Source organism: Morone saxatilis, unplaced genomic scaffold (genome assembly GCF_004916995.1).
Source record: "Morone saxatilis isolate NCDOM2014 unplaced genomic scaffold, NCSU_SB_2.0 Contig18, whole genome shotgun sequence".
NCBI lineage: Eukaryota > Metazoa > Chordata > Actinopteri > Moronidae > Morone > Morone saxatilis.
This window is the reverse complement of record NW_023339740.1, coordinates 8,232,986-8,251,818: the sequence shown is the minus strand read 5'-3', so window position 1 is coordinate 8,251,818 and position 18,833 is coordinate 8,232,986. Positions and strand designations below refer to the sequence as shown.

Sequence of the window (18,833 nt, the reverse complement as noted above, 5' to 3'; positions counted from 1 at the left end):
CGGCAGGTGTATGCGTCCCTATGGACCCTGTAACATTTACACCTTTTTTAAAAGGAACAGGGGAGAGGAAATTAGCGTCTGTGCTACGGCAAGACATCAGGGGCCAAAATGAGTTATGTCAGCGCATCAGTGGGGGCAGGAGAAAACAGGCAGGGGAAAATGAGCACATTAGAGCAGTGTAATTAGACAAATGAAAGAACGATGTATCACGAAACACAGACCTGATTGAAGTAATAAATCATGCCAGTGTGCTCATACGGAGTACATCTCGGAGTATAAACTGTCTGTAAAACCTCTGTGTCTTGTGTGCTTAACCTATGAAACACTGTCAAAACCTCATACCCTGACAATCATGGATGGTTTTTCCACTGTATGTATTAACTGGACCACAAGGGTCAAAAAAGATTATTCACGGCTAATGTAGCTTGCTCAGACACAGAAGATAGAAGCAAAAACCCCTGGAATGAGGTTCACATTGAATGGCAGTTTCTCAACCCTACCTCCCAACATTCAGCTCATTGTAGCTGGTGTGGAATAAAAACACGTGTTCACATTTTCACACAACCTTACTGCCGCAAATCTATAATTGGATGCATGGCTGTTCATGTTTGAGAGCAACACTGAGTGTATGTGTTTGTGTGGGTGTGTGTGTGTGTGTGTGCGTGCGTGCGTGCGTGCACAAGCGGTGTTTGCTCAGGGAAGAAGAGATTCTTGATGAATGGCAGGAGAGTGAGAGTAAAAGAGAGCACACGAGAGAAAAAGATGTATAGGTATGATAAGTAAAGCTGACATCAGGACCCCAATTAGAGGCCAGTGTGCCTCGCTGCTAATGGTGGAGTGAGCCGGAGTGAGAAAGCAGTGAAGAGAGTAAGAGCGGGAGAGTAATTAAGGCGCTGCGTGTAGAACCTTGATTTAAGTTCTCATGAATGCGACTGTGTGTGTGTGTTTGTGTTAGCAACACGTACGACACGCAAATGATGCAGTGTGGGTGCTGTATTAACTGTAAAACAGATTCATCATTCAACATAAGCCTGTTGGATTGGATAAAACAAAACATGGTGATGGCCATTTTTCACTTTTTCCTGACATTTTATAGGTAGAACAATTATTTAATTAAAAAAATATTAATCAATAATAATAAAAAAAATAATTAGTTGCAGCCCTAAATGTTCCTATCTACAGCAAATGAGTTGTTGTGCATGCACAATCCATGTCCAGATGCTAGATAGTGCTGGGCATTATTCAAGGAATATGAATCTGAATCTTTTTACAAATGCCTTTTCATTGTTTAACAAAAGCACAAGCAGCCTTGCCTAAATAAAATACAGTTTAAAAAGCTTTAAAGCTGTCTGATCAAAGAACAAGCACAAAAAGAAATACAAATAATATGAAAGGATTCATTCCCAGGGCTTTCAACACATTTTGTTTGGTACCAAAAAAAGAAAGTGGAGGTTTGATACCCAGCCCTAGTGTAGGACAAATAAAAAAAGAATTTGTACTCTTCCGGCTCACTAATTACTGTCCGTGTTGAGATGTTGGAGCCATAAGGCTCTTCCTCAGAAAGGTTCTTTGTAAAACATAGCGCAGCCAGCACTTGGTACTTAAATGTGCAAATGGGAGAAGTGCAATTGAGCAGACTTTTGTTCTATTATTAATTTGCATGAAGCACCAGAGAGGCAGGTCCTGCTATAATATACTATGTATTAAATTGGCTTTCATATTAGTTTCCTGTGTTTTTGCGCTGACAGGAATCCTTCATTCCAAACCTTAAGTAGGCTAAAAAACAACCATAAACAGCATTTAGCAATGCTGGTTCAATTATAATGCTTCATATGCATTATCATTATCCATACCATTATCTTTTAGCTCAGTGCCATTTCCTTCTCCTCCTATCACAGTCATATCTGTCTGTGGCTATCAAAGCCAGTCACTGTGTTTACACAAGCCCAGCTGAACTGCCTTCTGTCTTACTGACAGCCCATTAAACCCCTGCCAATGATGAGCCTGTATCACTTTATGTGCTTGTGTACACTAACACAATGAAGACATGCTACTCATTAGCAAAAGCCAGTGAGAAGGAGAGGAACGGTTTGGCCTGTGTGTCTTTGGAGTGTGTGTGTATGTGTCAAGAAGCAAGACAAAGAGAGAGTGTGACAACATGGAGAAAGAGATGGAGATACAAATTGAGACTGAGTCATACATACACAGATAGAAGGACCGAAAGAAAGACAGGGACTCAATGTGAGACTTCAATGCAACTTGGCTGGCATTCATCTGACCAATTTCCCCTGACAGTTCTGAGTACTTAACCCTACAGAGGAGATAAACTGCGTGTGTGTATACACACACATAGAAATCCTTTTAGTTACTTGGAATTAATAAGCCCCAAAGCAAGCTATGGACAGTCTGACAGAGAAAATAGTCCAATTACTTGTATCACACGGTGCGTTTAGAGCTCTGGAGGTCTGCGAGTCTGAGGGGGATTGGAGGGGAAAATACCAAAATTCAATCATTTCAGTTTTATTCTCCATTCACAGTTGCTTTGTTTCCATTTAGTGTCTCTGTGCGACAGTGATTTTCAATCAGAAATTATAACAAAAGCTGGGTGGTACGCGTTGAATAGCAGCATTGACATGCTGGTGCATTGTTTTCACAGCATCGACAGAGACCAACTAACACTGAAAATGTATGTTAACAGTAACAAATGTCACAAACTTCAGCCAGATACCCATGTGGGTGGATAAAAGGCACACAAGCACAATTGGTGGTACCTTTAAAACAACCAACTTTGACATGGGAGTACACTAAAAGCCTAAAATAACTAGAAACCCTGTTAGCCAACAGAAGCAGCAGACAGAAACAGAAGAGAGTGAATAAGATCCTGGGCTGAGTATGAGACAGACTGAGAAGGAGAATATTCAGACCCGAGACCTTTCTCTACTGTGTTTACCCTTCTTTTCATAGTTCTTCCATCTGCAGTTTCTTTTCTTTCTCTCTGCCTCCTTTCAATTCAAGACAGCTATATCGTTCTGACAGTCAATGCTACTCAGTGTAAACACCTCACTCTCTCTTCCCACTTTACTATCAGCCACGTCCTCAAATGTTATTTCAACTTCCTCTGCTCCTTTTCTCCTTCCATACCATAATTATCACTCCTTCTTGCCTTATTTGCAATTTATTTTTTTCTTCCAACCTCTATTTATATGAATAAATAAATATGTGTGTCAATAAAAGAGCTCTCTGTGAGCTGGAGAAGCCTTTAAGGCAGAAGTCTATTATTTTTTTGTCAACAGCATCAAGCAGATTCATGGCAAAGGTTTGTTTTGTTTTGCCATACTTCAACATATGGACACATAAATCAGAAACCACCATAAAGCTTGTTTTCTCCATCTTCCTCATCTCCATCTGCTCTCATCAGTTACAATACAAATGACAAATTCACAGAGACAACAGGCAAACATAAGGAGAGATCAGCCTCCACTCACCTCTCTGTACCAGCATGGTGACCTCGCTGCCTTTGGGACACTTGCTGAGCAGGTCGACCACCTGGTTGTGAGACATGCTCTGCACGTTTCTCTTGTTCACCTCCACGATGATGTCGCCCTCCTTGAGGCCACGGCAGCGAGGGTAGTCCACGATCTGCTTCACTCTCTGCCCGCCACCTCCGGGACTGTCGGCGATGGTGAAGCCGAAGCCCTTGTCTCCTTTCTCCATGTGTACGGTGATAAGCTCCGGTTGCGTGGCGATGGATGAGGCCAGGGTGACCACGTCGCTCGGGTAGCCGTGCTGGGAAGAGGTATCAGAGACCACCTCTGCCGAGGGGCTGTGGGGTCGGTGGAGGCCGTTGAGGGGTGCCCCACCGTTGGTCGAGCCGTTGTTGTTGTTCTGACTGCCATGGCTGGACGGCGAGTCGTAGCTGTTGGAGGCCTCCTGGCCGTTGACGATGATGGGCTCTTTGTTGTCGAGAATGGCCACTGAGGTAACCAGGCTGGTATTGGGATCATCAGGGTCAAAGGGTAGTGGGTAGCCACGGCACAGCTCCAAGTTGACCATTGAGCCAATTGGGATAGACTGGAAGATCTTGACAACTTGGGCATGGGTGTAGCCTAGCACACATGTGTCGTTGACGCTCACAATCACGTCACCTTATAGGTGGAGATGAGGGAGAATTTCATTTTATTTTGTATGTGAGGGACTTATTTGTCAAAGCTCTTTTATTTGATACAAGTTTTAGCTTCCTTACTTATACACAATGCTTATAGAGAATCAGCATTCAGAAAATCAAAGTTAAGTAAGATTCAAAAGCAGAATTCCTTCTTTGTAAACTTTTTTTACAAATTAAGTACACTAACCTGTCTCCATTTTGCCATCGAGGGCAGCGGGTCCATCTAGGACCAGGCTCTTGATCTGCAGGAACTCGTCCGGCTCGTCTCCACCCACAACAGTGAAACCGAACCCCCGACGGCTCTTCTTCAGCTTGGTATTGATGAAAGTCCCCTTCAGCTCGGATCGGTTCCGAGTAAAGAAAGGCTTACCTCCTGAACACAAAAACGCAGATAATTCACCATTTTGATGCACTGATATAACAGCACTGAATCTGGGATTCAGTATATCTGAAGTTCTATTCTATTACCAGTGAGCTTTTGCTTTTGCACACTTATCAATAAACTAACACACAACTAACCTTTACTCTTCACTGTAACCACATGAAATTAATGTAAAACTCTACTAGCCAAGGTTTGGTGATCACCCATTGAGTGCGTTCTAGTCCGATGACACAACGCAAATCAAAGCAGGCGAATTATAATAAACAGATTAATTAAGTTAAAAGGGAATTGGTAAGTGAGGTTGCATGTGGTAGAAAAAAACACCTAAAATAACTAATTACACTTCGTTTCCAGACCAGAATCCAGAATGTCACCTTCTCTAGGCTTCAGACACTACTACCTTCAAAGGAGTCTTGGTTCTGGGATTGAAGGTTGAACTAGGCATAGCTTCACACCAGTTAGTCCAAACATCACCAAGGACACAAAGCAATATATACTTTTTTCACATTAACCTGGTGCAAATCAAATTATATTATTTCAGCTTCTTGAAATAATACTAATTCTTTGTGTGCAGTGCCCTTTTTCGCATTTTATGGTGGTTTTGTTTTAAAAGATGTAACGCAGAGGCACCAGATTTTTGATTAATAAAATCAAATGCCAGTGACATCCTTCTTTCATGAAGGTCAAAAGCATTGCTATGAGAGAGAGTTCTGCCTCTGTGGATGGCTAATGAAAGTACAACCTTACCTACAAACAAGACATCTTTATCATTCAACATGGATTGTGAGGGCTTAATTAACACAGAAACACATTTCAAAATGGTCTCAAGTCATGAGACCTGCTCAAACACTGCAAACCAAATTACTTTCATCCTTTTTTGTCTTCCTCTCTCTACCTCATTATCTGGCATTAAAGATAAAATGAAGAAAGATATGAGATGGAATCAGTCTTAATAAAAAAAAACTGAGTGAGGTATGCTTCCACCGTCTTCACTGTAGAGAACGGGAGAAACGGGAACAGCTGGATACAGGGACAGGCTGAGATCTAACAGTCTATTAATAGACATAATGTAAGCCAAATAGTACAGAAAATTACTTCACACAATTTACTTGACATAACATGAACAAGGAGATGTTGGTAGAGGTGATGGAAAGAATGGAAAGAATGAAAGCAAAACAAAGAGGAGATGGGGAGAGTGTGCATTAGGGCGAGGGGGACACAGAGGAATGTGTGCTTATTGACCTGCAGTTTTACATTAAGTTATGCTAGCGCTACGACTTCAATTCAATTCAATGAAAAATGCATTACCCTTGGAGTCAGTTGGTGTTCTTGTGTTTGTGGTGTTTTTCAGTGTGTGTGCAATGCCTTAGAATAGCATTTTTCAGAATAGGAGAGATGTAACAAAGCTGTGAACATAGATGGCGGCTTTATCCACAAGGGATCCAGAGATGTAAGAACAGACCAGAAGCAGAAGAAACATGAAAGTAGGTAGATAAAATTTCAAATGATGCTCTTCTCTGGAGGAATGTCAAGGCCTCGGACAGTGAAGAATAGTGAAGTCAGAGAGGGTGGGAGGGGGGACAGACAGAGAGTGAGGTAGAAAGACTGAATGATGGACGGAACCAACAATTGAACCAAAGGAGAGAGTGGCGGGAGACAAGACAAAAGACAGTGAGTCGGCCAATGTGGGCCATAAAATAAAGAGATCGATGAGGGAAAAGGAAAAGACGGCCGACAGAGCAGCAAGGGAGAGTAAGAGGGAAAGACGGGGTGAGGCAGTTAATTCTGCCATGGTTGTGCTAATTAGACAAGCTGCTAGTGGGAGGCTGGTATAAAAGGATCTGGCAACCAGGAGAAGGAAACACACAGTAACGGCTAGACACTGCATCTGTAGGTGTGTGTATCGCTAAATGATGGGTGAAATCAGGCCATTATTTGATGCAGAAAACGGAACAACATAACAGAGGTTCCATGGGAAGCAACATGTGGCCACAGTAAACAAAGAGGGAGCACACGTATAAAATAAAACTGTACTTTCCAGAGTCGTATCCGGATCGTCTTTAAGAAAACACAAACATTGCCTTGAGTGCTGTCTTGGAAAAATCTAGTCTACTGTAAATACTAGATGAGCTGAATATTATTTTACTTATTAAGAATGTATGATGAACCATATACAGATACAAGCTTTATAGTGTCAGTTCATAACTGGCCCTCCATCATGAAAACGCAAACATGCCCTGAGGCGCTGGCTCAGGAAAACAAACTACACTCTAAGAGCTGAATCTGATTTAACTCATAATAAGTCGCTCTGGGTAACACAGCCTAGAAACAGAAAAGTAATAAGTAATCTTCTTTTTTATAAAGTTTCAGACTTTAATTCTATAAAGGCGGGAACTTACGTTTTTGTCCCATTGCATTGGGCACTGTAGGTCCTGTCTGAGGCTCCCTATAAGTCTCCTGGTGGTTGGTAGCATAGCTGGCCAGTGGGGCCCCTGCCAACGCCGAGTCCTCGATCCATTCTGCAACAAGCAAGAGGCACATATTCTCTAGATGGGGTCTAAACAGGTGCATAGCTGCCCTACTTCTGGAAGAACCGGGGCGAAGAGCTATGGGACAACATGGCCTGTGTGTTTGGGAAAAAGCCATTTGGCTTTCTATGAAGCTAGAGGACCTTGTAAAGGAATAAGTCTGAAAATTCTTTGTGAAAAATATACATTTCCTGGTATGCCTGATATTCAGTTACAAACCCTCCCTGCAGAGCAACAAGTGAATGGACGTGGTTCAATTACCAAGATATTGTGTTAAACCTACATTACAGTTGCCCATCTCCATGCTGAGCAACTGTAAGATAACACGTAAACTCGGGGGTTTAACAGGTCGCACAAACTTCATGAAGCTGTTTCACTCTTTCACATCTCCATATTGAATACAAATGGAGGTGTGTGAAAATAAAGCAACCCATTTCTTCAGTATGGCTACAATCTTTGATTAATCACCTTGTTATGGCATCACAGCACCGATCAGACTACAACCTTCATTAATATTCTTAGCAGTGAGATAGAATCGATGCAGAGGTGAAAAAAAAATGGGTAAAAACCTCGCTTGAAGGTATTGAGTTTTTTTTAGGAGAGATTGAGTGTTCAGACCGGGTAAAAGTCTGCAGGTAATCGAGTGGATGCAATGATTTCTGCTGAATGAGCAGAAGGTGGAGCGCGATAGGAGAGTTCCCATGTGGGCCGGCCTGCATTTACAATTAATCTCTCTGCGGGGCGTCCTGTGAATGCATAAGATTTGAGACAGGAAGCAAGACCAAGCTAAGGTTGCCAATCGGTTGAGTTGTGGCAGTAGTGCGAGCTGAATCATCACTGTTATCACTGGTTGCACTTGCTTTATTAAATGACATCAATTAGGAAAGAAAGTCTCTTTAGTAAGCACATCATGTTTAGTTCAAGCCAAACTTACCTGTCTTCACCTTAGAAAAATAAGCTTTTGAATTATTACCACAAACAAGGATCCAAAAGCAACACAGAAAACAGAAATTAACTTCAAAAAGGCTGCGTGATACAGCCGCAAATTATAGTTATGCCTTTATGGAAGGGCACTTAGCAAATCATAAGGCAGTAGCAGGCAACATCAAGTACTGTAGCAATTATTGCTATAAAGACCCAATCTCACACACACACACACACACACACATACATATAGAGACATATGCAGACAACTCAGTCACACACATGAATAGAAAGAAAGGAAATGACGCCCTTGGTGGGGGCTTGTGAACGAACCTCGGATGTAGCGCTCACCTTCAGGTGGCTGCTGGCTTTGGGGCTGAGGCTGCTGAGGCTGCTGCTGTTCCAGCTGCCTGCGCCTCTTAGCCTCCAACACTGGATTTTCATACTGGGTCTTCCTGTTGATATGACTTTGGGACGGTGGAAGGAGGGATGCGTGGATGGACGTTGAGGAATAAGAAATGGAGGACAGGAGGAATGGATAATAGGAATAGAAAAGAAGAATAGAAAACAGGATGTAGGACAAGAAGTAAATATCAGCAGGAAAGTGGAGCGCAGCAGAGAGGGAAAACAGGCACCGAGGAGTGGAAAGGATAACAGAAGAGAGAGATAGGGTCAAGAGAGGGAGGGGAGACATGGCAATAAGCTTATATTAATACACAGTGGTACAAAACACATGCATCCATCTGTACTTACACAGGAACCCCTCTCTGAGACACGTGTGACAAAATCATTCCCTCAAATTATTATCGAATAAATCTCATTCTGATGGCTTAATTCACAGAACCTACAAACATGGTTCATATCACACATCAACCCTGGGAGGTTTCCTACAAGGCTACCAGCACTGAGGAATTACACCTGAGAGCACCACATAATACAGCAAATGAAGGAAACGGTGAATAATGTCTGTGCGAAAAAAAAGAATAATATTGAAGACAAAGAGGGGGAAAAAATAGAAATGCCACAGCCTTGAGCCCCCAGGTGCTGCTTTGAACAACATCAAAAACGCATGAAACATATTCGTATTACTGCTGATGCCCAGGGGCTTCACACAAGATGAGATGCACACATATGCGCGCGCACGCCCTCGCTGCATGTTTTCCCAAATGATAATGACAAAAACAAAATGGCCTACATTTTCCAGTACACAAACGACCAAAATAGCTGGAGCGAAATCTGGCTGTGACGTCTGACAGCAGAACTGTACACACATTAGAGCCTCTCATATTTACAGTAAGGTCAAGAGTTTCTTTTGTTCGAATGAAAATGTGTGAAAGCATTTCTATTTATGTGCAAGAAAAATGCAAGCGGGCCATTTCTTCTTTTTTCTGCATGCCTTTGTGCAGCGTCAGCCTGCGCGTTTGCATACAAGTGTCCTTGTGTGGTGCTGGGTGCCTTTACATACTGTACACGTGCACTTACTCAACATAGTAGACCCCATACACTGGATCGTCTATTTTTTCCCATCCCGGTGGAAGTTCTAAATAAAAATGAGAGAAAAAGACAGAGTGAGACAGAGGAAACGACAAAATCTGTGAAGTTGCTGGGAGCCCCATAGAGCCAAGACCGGTAGAGACCTTTTGCCTCTCATTGTGTCTGCCTGTCAGTCTGTCTTCAGGGCCAGAGTGACTCAACAGCTTCACAGCCCCCCGTCCCACCCCCCGTCCCCGTCCCCTCACACGGCTGACATTTCCACACATCAGATAAGAACAGAGCAAGACCCCCTTGGGCAGAGATGGGTGGATGAATAGAGGGATGGAGAGATGGAGAGATGAAAGGAGGTGGGAAGAAGGAGTGGTGAAGGGGTCAGAGAGAGGGAAGGCAGGGAAGACAGACAGCAGGAGGAAAAAAGCAAGGAGGGAAAGACAGGTAAAGGTGAGAAACTGGGAGAGAGAGGAATAATCCAGCTTTTGAAACCACTGTAGAAAAACAACAATGTGCAGGGAAAGTGAGAAATGATAAGAGGACTTTTTTTTTGCTAAATGAAATATTCCATTTCTTTTCCTCAAACCAATGCGAATCAATCCAACAGATATGCACATTTCTAATCGACTTGTCTGTATTAGTGAGAAAATGGTGCAATCAAGTAGTAGTACAGTCTCTGTCTCTGTCATACGTCATCCTGTTTGTGTGTGAGACCGCACCCTTGACTTAGTGTGAGGGTTGAAAAGCGACTTCATCCAAGGAGGTGTCACTGAAAGCACCTGCTTACGCACGGCGATCAAAGCACACATGTGCAGACACTTTTACAGAGAGTTAAAGTGAAATTCATCCTAATCAACGATGATTAGGAAAGATATGAATATGACCGGGCCCACTTCAGCAGTGTGTAATTTCCCGATGGTGCAGTCGGCTGTGTTTCTACAGTGTTTGCCAGAGAGGAGTGATGTCATTATCTCCAGTGGAGCCATCTGAATCACTTCTGTAGTCTGATTACAGCAGCATTGATTATTGGCTGGCGTCCACATAGATAATGTCAGAGGCTTCTAATTGGCTACAAACACACATTGTCCAATAGTCCTCTGCTGTGATGTATCCATTTTACATATTATTACCCTCAGCCAATTAAGCTTCGCCCTGTGTGTAAGTAGATGGTAATTACAATCATCCAGCATGAAGAGCCTCCCTCTGCTTCCTAATGAGGAGGGCCCTTGGTTGGAGTGGAGTCAGCAGCAGATGCACAAAAAAAATAAAAAATAAAATATAAAAGCCAGATGGGAATGTTTAAATCGTCTGTGCATGACACACAGCAGTACAGCTTACAGTCTGTCAGACCAGGTAGCCACGACTTGTAAGCAAAACTGATTTAGAGCCACCACGCACAAATCTGCAATTGGATTCGTCAATTTGAAGCTTGTAAGCAACTCCAGTTACTGTTATTCCATATTTTCAACACCTGCTAAATGAAAGTAATGCAAAAAGGCTAAAAAGGAACGCAACGTTACAGCTTTGGTGTGGTAGTATAGGGTGAACCCACGAAGCAGGCATGGTGAATCATCATTCAGATGTTTTGAACTGGAACGTTAAATGGAATGTGGTCCCGCCTCGCCTCCTGCAAAATTTTAATCACCCACTTGATTTCACACTGCACTAGTTTCGCTCCTGGAGGAGCACCTGTGTGTGTGTGTGAGTGAGAGAGAGAGAGAGAGAGAGAGAGAGAGAGCACGGATGTTTGCTACTGCAACCATCTCACAATAAGGTATACATTTCAGTGAGTGGAAAACGCAAATGAGAAAGACAAAGAGAAATCTGTCACTTGTTAAGCAGCGTTTTCTCCTCATCCCACCTTCCTGAACATACTGCGAAAAAAAAGTCAAGCGTGATGAATTACATGTTTAACTGTTTGCATCTCATTCTCTTGATACAGTGCTGTGATTGATTTCTCTTGAGTAAGCATGTAGCACAGAGAGCCTCTTTGTGTGTGTGAGAGAGGGAGAATTGTGCGCGTGTGTGTGCCGGCGTTCATGAAAGCCTGCTCCTCCACAAAGGACTGTAGTTAATTACGTTTCTTTGCCCACCTGTATTGGATTGTGCTGGTCGATAAGTATTGAACATGTTCATCCAGTCGAAGGGTGTCTTATGGACATGGGACTTGTCTGATCTGATGATTATAACACAGCAGCTCTTTCAGATGTTTAAAAATGAGAGCTGCTAACAAGAAGCACAGTAGATGTTCCGTTTGCCTTCACAGGGCATCGTCAACTTTGCTGCATGCGATGTCCTGTCTTTGTCCTCTTTTTCCTGTTGTTTGCTGAAAACAGCTGTACGGTGCTGGAAAAAAGCTAGAAAGAGGCTAAACGTAGATATTTCTGTTTGTGACCTCTTTCATGTTACATTTAGTCTTTTGACTCAGTGTTAATATAAAAATATTGATTAAATATACTTCTGATACTTAAACAGGGTTCCTGAATTAGTCCCTGACCCTGGGGCTAATGAAAACCTTTCAAATCTAATTTTACAAAACTGAAACTGATTACAACTCAAGCTAAAAGAAGCTGCTTTTCTGTGAGGTTTCTTTCTTTCACTTGACAACAGATTTGACATTTGACCATGTGTGTCATTCCAAATTCTACAAAAAGAACGAGAGAATAATATGAAAATGTGTGTATTTCCCAAAGGTTTGCCCCTGTATCTGTGTTAATCATAAAGGGCTGGTACAATCATTAATCAGAAATCACCTTGTGATGGAATGACATCATTCATTACCCTTGCATAACATTGCAGGGCACAGTCTCCAGACACCATTTACCGTGCACAAGTGGCCGCGCTGCTGTGTCTGATAGGCTAGTTAGTGTGTTGATGGGCTTCAGGAAAAAAGGCCTGTTACCGTCTGGCTCAGACAGACACCCATTAGGAAATCATCATTATAACAATCTTCCTTGGATCAGACCCCGTCTCTTATGTATGAAATGACGATCTGCCGACGTGCGAGTGTTTTGTTCTTGTGTGTGTGTGTCTGGTTGGCTGGTGGTATGTGGGTTGACAGTCATGTTCAACGCCAGCTTTCTGATCACATATGGTGTTTTTTGTTAAAAAATCTTAGCTACCTACTGATGGAAGGCTAGGTAAAGGTCAGATCTCTGTCAGCGTTGCATAATGTCTCATTTCTAGATGATCAGAGTCATTGTCATAGTCATCTCTCACCAACTGTCAAATGACTCCGTATGAGCCACCGATGGTAGTGTTGTGCATGTGATTATGTAGATGTCAACCATTAACTCTTGTGACTCTATTATCTTCACCTTCCCATTTTCAAACGTTTTGCATTCAGCTGAGACTTTTTAAATTGAAACAATGAATCAGATGTGCCACCATTTGTGTGGCAGCAGTGTGGTGTACAAAATGAGAGGATCTCCTACCTAGGTCATTGTCCAACTCCTCTGTATGTACCCCTTCTACTCAGCGGCATGGGCGGCACGGCAGCACAGGATCGTAGACAAAGGGAAAGAGAAGAGGGGCAGAGAGGGGACAAGGTGCTGTCAGTTGTGAGTTGTGAGTCAGTTGACTACATCTGGCCACTGAGTGGAAGAAGTTTATCACAGCCAGAGCCTCAGGCTCATGTGACAATCCATGTTGACAAAAATCACAAGGCATGTTTGCCCCAATTGACTGAATCCCTATGTGTGGTTTGAGGCAGCAGAGTTGAAGCAGAATTTTATCATGTCAGCTAGTAAAAACGTGACAGCCGTTATCACATTTCACGTTTTGAGCAGTAATGCACCTTACCGAAGGGATATAAATGACGACATGTCCCAATGAGAAATATTAGATGTATTTCTCTGTGCGTTTGTATGCACCAATTCTTGGTTGAAATTCTGCGGTAATCTATGAGCAGGCAGAATGCCTCAGTGTAGGTCAGGGAGGGCGTTGCATGTTTGAGTTAGATGATGCGAATGATGCACTGAATTCCTTGAAGCTGTGGGGCATTTTGCTCTGACAAACAGCTGAAAGTATAGCAGAACAGTGCCACCCAATGACTGCTCATCATTTTCTGTGACCCAACAGTGACACCTAAGGGCTGCTGTGGGAGCCACTACTTTTGTTCAAACATCCTGGATTTTCATATTAACACAACATAATGAAATAAGAAGTGAAAGAAGGTTTTTGGTCAAATCTAATCCAAGTCTAATTAAATACATGGCTAGGTGACTGGACACAAACGTGAACAGGATCTGACTCTAGTTATCTTTCATTTACTCATTAACATCTGAAGGTCCTTAGTATTTCCACACTAGGCCAAAATAAAGGCATGCCTGACAACACATCAAATCAGCTGCATCATGTGCTCAGTGTTGAGTAAAAACAGATAAACACGCATGATGTCATAGCATGGACGTACCATCATCTTCACATTCTTCCAGGGGTTTCTGAGGCTTGTCCAGGCACCGAGGATCTATCCAGGAGGTGGTCTTTGTATTGTGGCTAAACAGGAAATACACACAAATACAGTTACCTTGAGGTGAAAGCAATAATCCTTATCTCCTCACATCTGGTATGTAGCAAGAAGGGTTTCTAAGCTGTTGACAGGATTTAAAGATTATAATGCTCATTTCTATATAAAGATTTGTTGGTTTATCACAAACTGAGGGGCTATCCATTCAAAAACACAAAAGTCTGAGGTTAAACTGATCTGTTTATGATATACAAGTCAACAGGACTGAAAATCAGTGCCTTCATAAAAAATGTGTTCACAAAGAACTCTAGTACAGTATGATTTGTTAGACGAAAAGCTCTTCCACTACAGATTTTAAAAACTTTAATTATTATAATTAAAGCACTGAACCTGGACTTGCCTTTAAGAGTCTTCATAAACAAACAACAGAATCTCACAAGGTCATGATACTTGTTACAGACTCCACTCATTATGCTCAGTATTTTGAAAATATTAGATATAGACAGATATCTAGATCTAATGAGTAACAATAACAGTGAGCAAAATGCCACCATCATAAAACATGACCAGGTCAATTTGTCCCCAACTTTCTATCAAGCTGACTTAATTTTCCCATACTTTTATTAATAGTTTACTTATATGCCTCAAAGTATAGTAGCTGCATGTGAGTCACATGCTGAGAAATTAACTGTGATCTGGGTTTATGTTCCATTAAATAGTGATATAGCACATTAAGTAGAAAAATGGATCTGCAGCTACGGGCTAAAAAGGTTATCCTTTCAAAACCTGCAAAATGTGGCTTTGTTTCTAAACTTTATGTCTGAATGAACTTTGCAGTTAAACATAAAACTGCAGTGGAGAGATGTATATGTACATAATGCATGTAAATATCACCTCTTTGGAACCTTCAGGACATTTAAGTGGAGTTTACACAATGACTTCCAGCTAAAGCAGCGCCCACAAAGTGAACACTGACTTACTGCATTACGAGGGAACCCATCTAGAGTTACTTACTCTATAAAGTAGACCTCTCCGTTCTCGGTGTAGGCCATCTCCCAGTTGTCAGGCAGAGGTCCCAGTGGGTCCTCCGGGGGAGGATGGCTCAGGTGAGAGTGTGTCTGCTGTGTGCTCTCCGTGGTGGCCGATGGTGAGGGGGTTGTCCCAATGTAGGGCGGGTCACTTCGGCGGGGGACGAAGGGTGGCACCGAGTGATGAATCTCGTCTAATTCACTAGAGTCTCCTAGGGGGTTTCATGCAAACATGGCTTGGTGTTAAGAACATTTGGGTTGGAGCATGCAGAAAACACTTTCGAGAAGAAAAGGGTAGCTGTGAAAACAATGTTGGAACCAAAAAATTATTTTTTGTTGAAACAACTCCTCCCACTGATTAAATTCCTCCCGGCCTGAGATGCATCACTAGACACAGCCTCATCCTGCCACTAGCTCCTGCCTCAGTCCAAGAGCTTTCCTACGCTCACACATTTAGTTTTTGAAGCTACAGCTGTAGAGTATATCCATTTATCCCAAACTACTTCTTCTCATAAAGACATTCACCTCAGTTAAGACTGCTGAGTGGGCAGTTCACACCTAGAACCATGGCCTCTGAAGTGCTATCACCTAGCTTCCTGTTATCTAATTTTCACACTCACACTTGACTGGCACCCTCACAGCTCACGCAATCACAGACGGCAAATAAACAACTTTTGGTCCCACCTTCTAAAACCACATGGCAGAAACAGCTTTAGCGCTGAGTCAACTTCTTTACAATGCCTAGTGACCTACTAACACACAAGAGGAGATATAAAAAAAATTTGTACAGTGAGTAATATTATTCAAAATCATCACTGACAGACCTATTAAAAATAGCAGTGATGTTAGTATCATGCTTCCAAGCATTTCAAATTAATCAAATAAAATCTTCCTCTAATTCATTCAAACACAAATGACCTACCAAGTACTAATGGTATCATTAAGAATCATTTCAAAAATGGAGGTTGTTCAGTCATCCACCCTCCGCTTCTTGCAGCCAGATGGCACTATTTTACATTTTTGGACGCATAGATACAGGCAGTTGTAGTCAAACCCAGAGACCACTTTACTCACCAATCAAAGAAGCTCTTGTGTTCTGCAGCCGCTCACCACACCAAAGTGCTCTCTCTGCCGCTCTCTCTCCACCTCTTTTGTGCTCTTTCTCCTACTTCTTCATTTTCTGAGCTTATCCTCCTTCACAAAATACAATCCTGCCTTGATTCTCTTCCTCCCGCTGTCCAGTTCTTTTCAGACTTGCCCACTTCACCCCATCCCAGCCACTCCCTCTTTCTATTTAACGTCCGGCTACCTTGTCTCCGCTTACGTCCCCTCCCACTTTATCCATCACAAGATTCTCTTCCAAACAGAGCTGTAGAAAGTAGGAATGCATTCAAGTGTCTCCAAACTAAACGGAGCACAACCTGTTCTCAGGCTGCTGCTGCAGACGGCTCTGCGAGCCACTGCCTGTGTGCTCACTAACTTAGGTTTGTTTGTTTTAAAGGTGTCCACACCAGCTACAGGAGTACATGAGTGATTATGTAAGATCTGCAAATGAAGGAGTTGACATACTACTACGGCTACGAGCAAATGACAATGAACCAACAATAAGTGGTGTACAGTTGGTCACATGACATCTGTTGCAGGCAAGATGCTACATGCTGAGAAGGTGGAAAAACTTGAAAAAAATAATGTTGTCAAGTGAAACTAGCTAGCCTGTACACACTGTTTATCAATGCCAAATGTGCCATTTCATTTTGGCTGTTGCCTGTGTGAAGATGCCAAATGTAATCTAGTTAGGAGTATAGTACCAGCCTTGGGGCCTGTTCCGGCCTGATATTTCGTATTCAAATAAATGAAAATTGTGTCTAAATCCATTGGAGACACACCGCTGTTTACACCTGGCCTCAGAATGTGTTTCAAATGTGTCTGGAGTGACCACTTGTTATTGAATTTCCCTTCCCTGCTCACATTGTGAATCTGTGCTCAACCACACAGCTAGAAGAAAGGATTGTGCAGTTTGTTTAGCAGCCCAGTTTCAGTACAGACTTTCAACTCTTATCCAAGGTGATGGCATAGGAAAATCAACTGTATTTGGGAGGATTAGCATTCACACGGCATTACACTATTGCATGGACTATGAGTGATCATTGTATCTTTAAAGGGTTCACATTAGTGGTTTTCATTATTAACTAATCTATCAAACATTTTTCAGATTGCCAGTTGTTTAAAGATAAAATAACATTTCTGGATTAAAATATATCTATAAACACTAGACTTATGTTATATATTTTGTTGAGCTTTGTACTTAAATGATCCCAAATCCCAAACAAACATTTCCCACGATGCGACAGGATAGTGTCTATCATTAGACACTCCCTGACTGACTACATGTCTTTCAAACTTCATAACTGCAGTTTGTAATAGAAGCTTTCTGTTCTAAATTTGCAGTCACCACACCCATGATGATGATGACATTCTCAGGGTTTTTTTCTCAGACTTGATAAAGCTCCTTCGAGAGTCACAGATGTTAAACAAATAATTTCACGGGCCGAGTAGTACTCCTCAAAAATGAACATAGTGCGTAAAGTGGCGGTGCCTCCTTAATATACAAAGTTAAAAAAGGAGACAACCAAGCAAATGTTCTCATCATCTCATTGTAATCGTCAAATTACAAAAAATGTCACTTATGAAATTACATAAACAATGAATCAGTTATTCACCTGCGACTAAATATCCTATTTTAGTGCGAGTATTTAACATAGTCTCACTGGTCTTTTTAAAAATTGTCAAGCAAACTCAAGCATTAGCTAAAATCTGTGAAGACCTCCATCTATTCCACTGTCCTCTCATTATCCATCCCACATGCTATGACTTCTTCTCTTCCTCCTCCCCACTCTTGCTCGACCTTCTGTCCCCCTGTACGTACCTGTAAAGCTACTGTTCATATCAGGGAGGTCCTCGTCGTCCTCCTGATGCTGCTCTCCAGGCCCTATTCCAGCATTGTGCATGTCATTGTAGGACTTGGTGCGTCGGGGAGTGGAGTGCTGCGAGCCTGGCAGGCTACCGCTGAGCCCGTCTGGCAGTGGGGCATCACCGCCGCTACCGCTACTGCTAATCACTTTCCCACCGGGGGGCTGCACTGGTGGCTTCGGTGTCCCATAATAGTTACCTAGGCAACGAAGAACGAAAGGTCAAGGGAGGGGTAGGATTAAAAAAAACCACGAGAATTAGAGAAGGGCATTTCAGTAAGAGCGGCAGGGTTGGGAACAAGCAGGGGTCCAAAGGGGTTTCGTGTGTGTGTGGTGTGTGTGTGTGTGTGTGTGTGAGTGTGAGTGTGTTGGAGGGGGTTTAGTTTTAGCCTTTGTATGCAAATAAAGAAGCTGGCTTTGTCTGTGGGAAAATGTAAATCTCTGAAGCAAAACTAAATTTCTTTCTTGTTTGACCCACATAAAGTTCAAAACCAAGACAACTTTGTTTTAACTCACCACAAATTAATCAGTTCTCAACAAATATTACATCATAAAATCGTCTGAAGACATTTAGTGAAGCTGTTTGCAGCCAAATTGTTCTCCAGTGCCAATACCACATTTTAGCTAAACTGACAGTTTCGAGAACAAAACATGCAACATAATTTTTTTTTCCACAAACCAAGTGTTTTTCATCTAAAGCTAGACCAGAAAGATCTAAGGAGACTGTACCATCTGAAGACCAGAATATAAAGCCAACTTCTTAATGAGATAGAATGGCATTAGCATCCAAAATATAAAGGCTATGGATAAAAGAATGTTTTAGTCCAGGTGGCAGAATTACAGTCTAAAGATAAATTGGCAAACTACAACTTAAATGGCAGAAA

The 18,833-nt window shown here is 42.2% G+C and overlaps 1 protein-coding gene across 2 annotated transcripts in view; it reads right to left on the bottom strand.

Annotated features, from left to right (window-relative positions):
- magi1b (membrane associated guanylate kinase, WW and PDZ domain containing 1b) overlaps positions 1–18,833 on the bottom strand; it is a gene marked incomplete at its 3' end in the record, with an annotated part of 122,798 nt that overhangs the window by 26,877 nt on the left and 77,088 nt on the right. For both annotated transcript variants that reach the window (XM_035662123.1, XM_035662124.1), the window contains 9 exon segments: positions 3,486–4,145; positions 4,353–4,538; positions 6,947–7,066; positions 8,333–8,466; positions 9,482–9,539; positions 12,919–12,954; positions 13,899–13,981; positions 14,967–15,192; positions 17,907–18,149. In XM_035662123.1, coding sequence (XP_035518016.1) covers positions 3,486–4,145; positions 4,353–4,538; positions 6,947–7,066; positions 8,333–8,466; positions 9,482–9,539; positions 12,919–12,954; positions 13,899–13,981; positions 14,967–15,192; positions 17,907–18,149 — 1,746 coding nt within the window.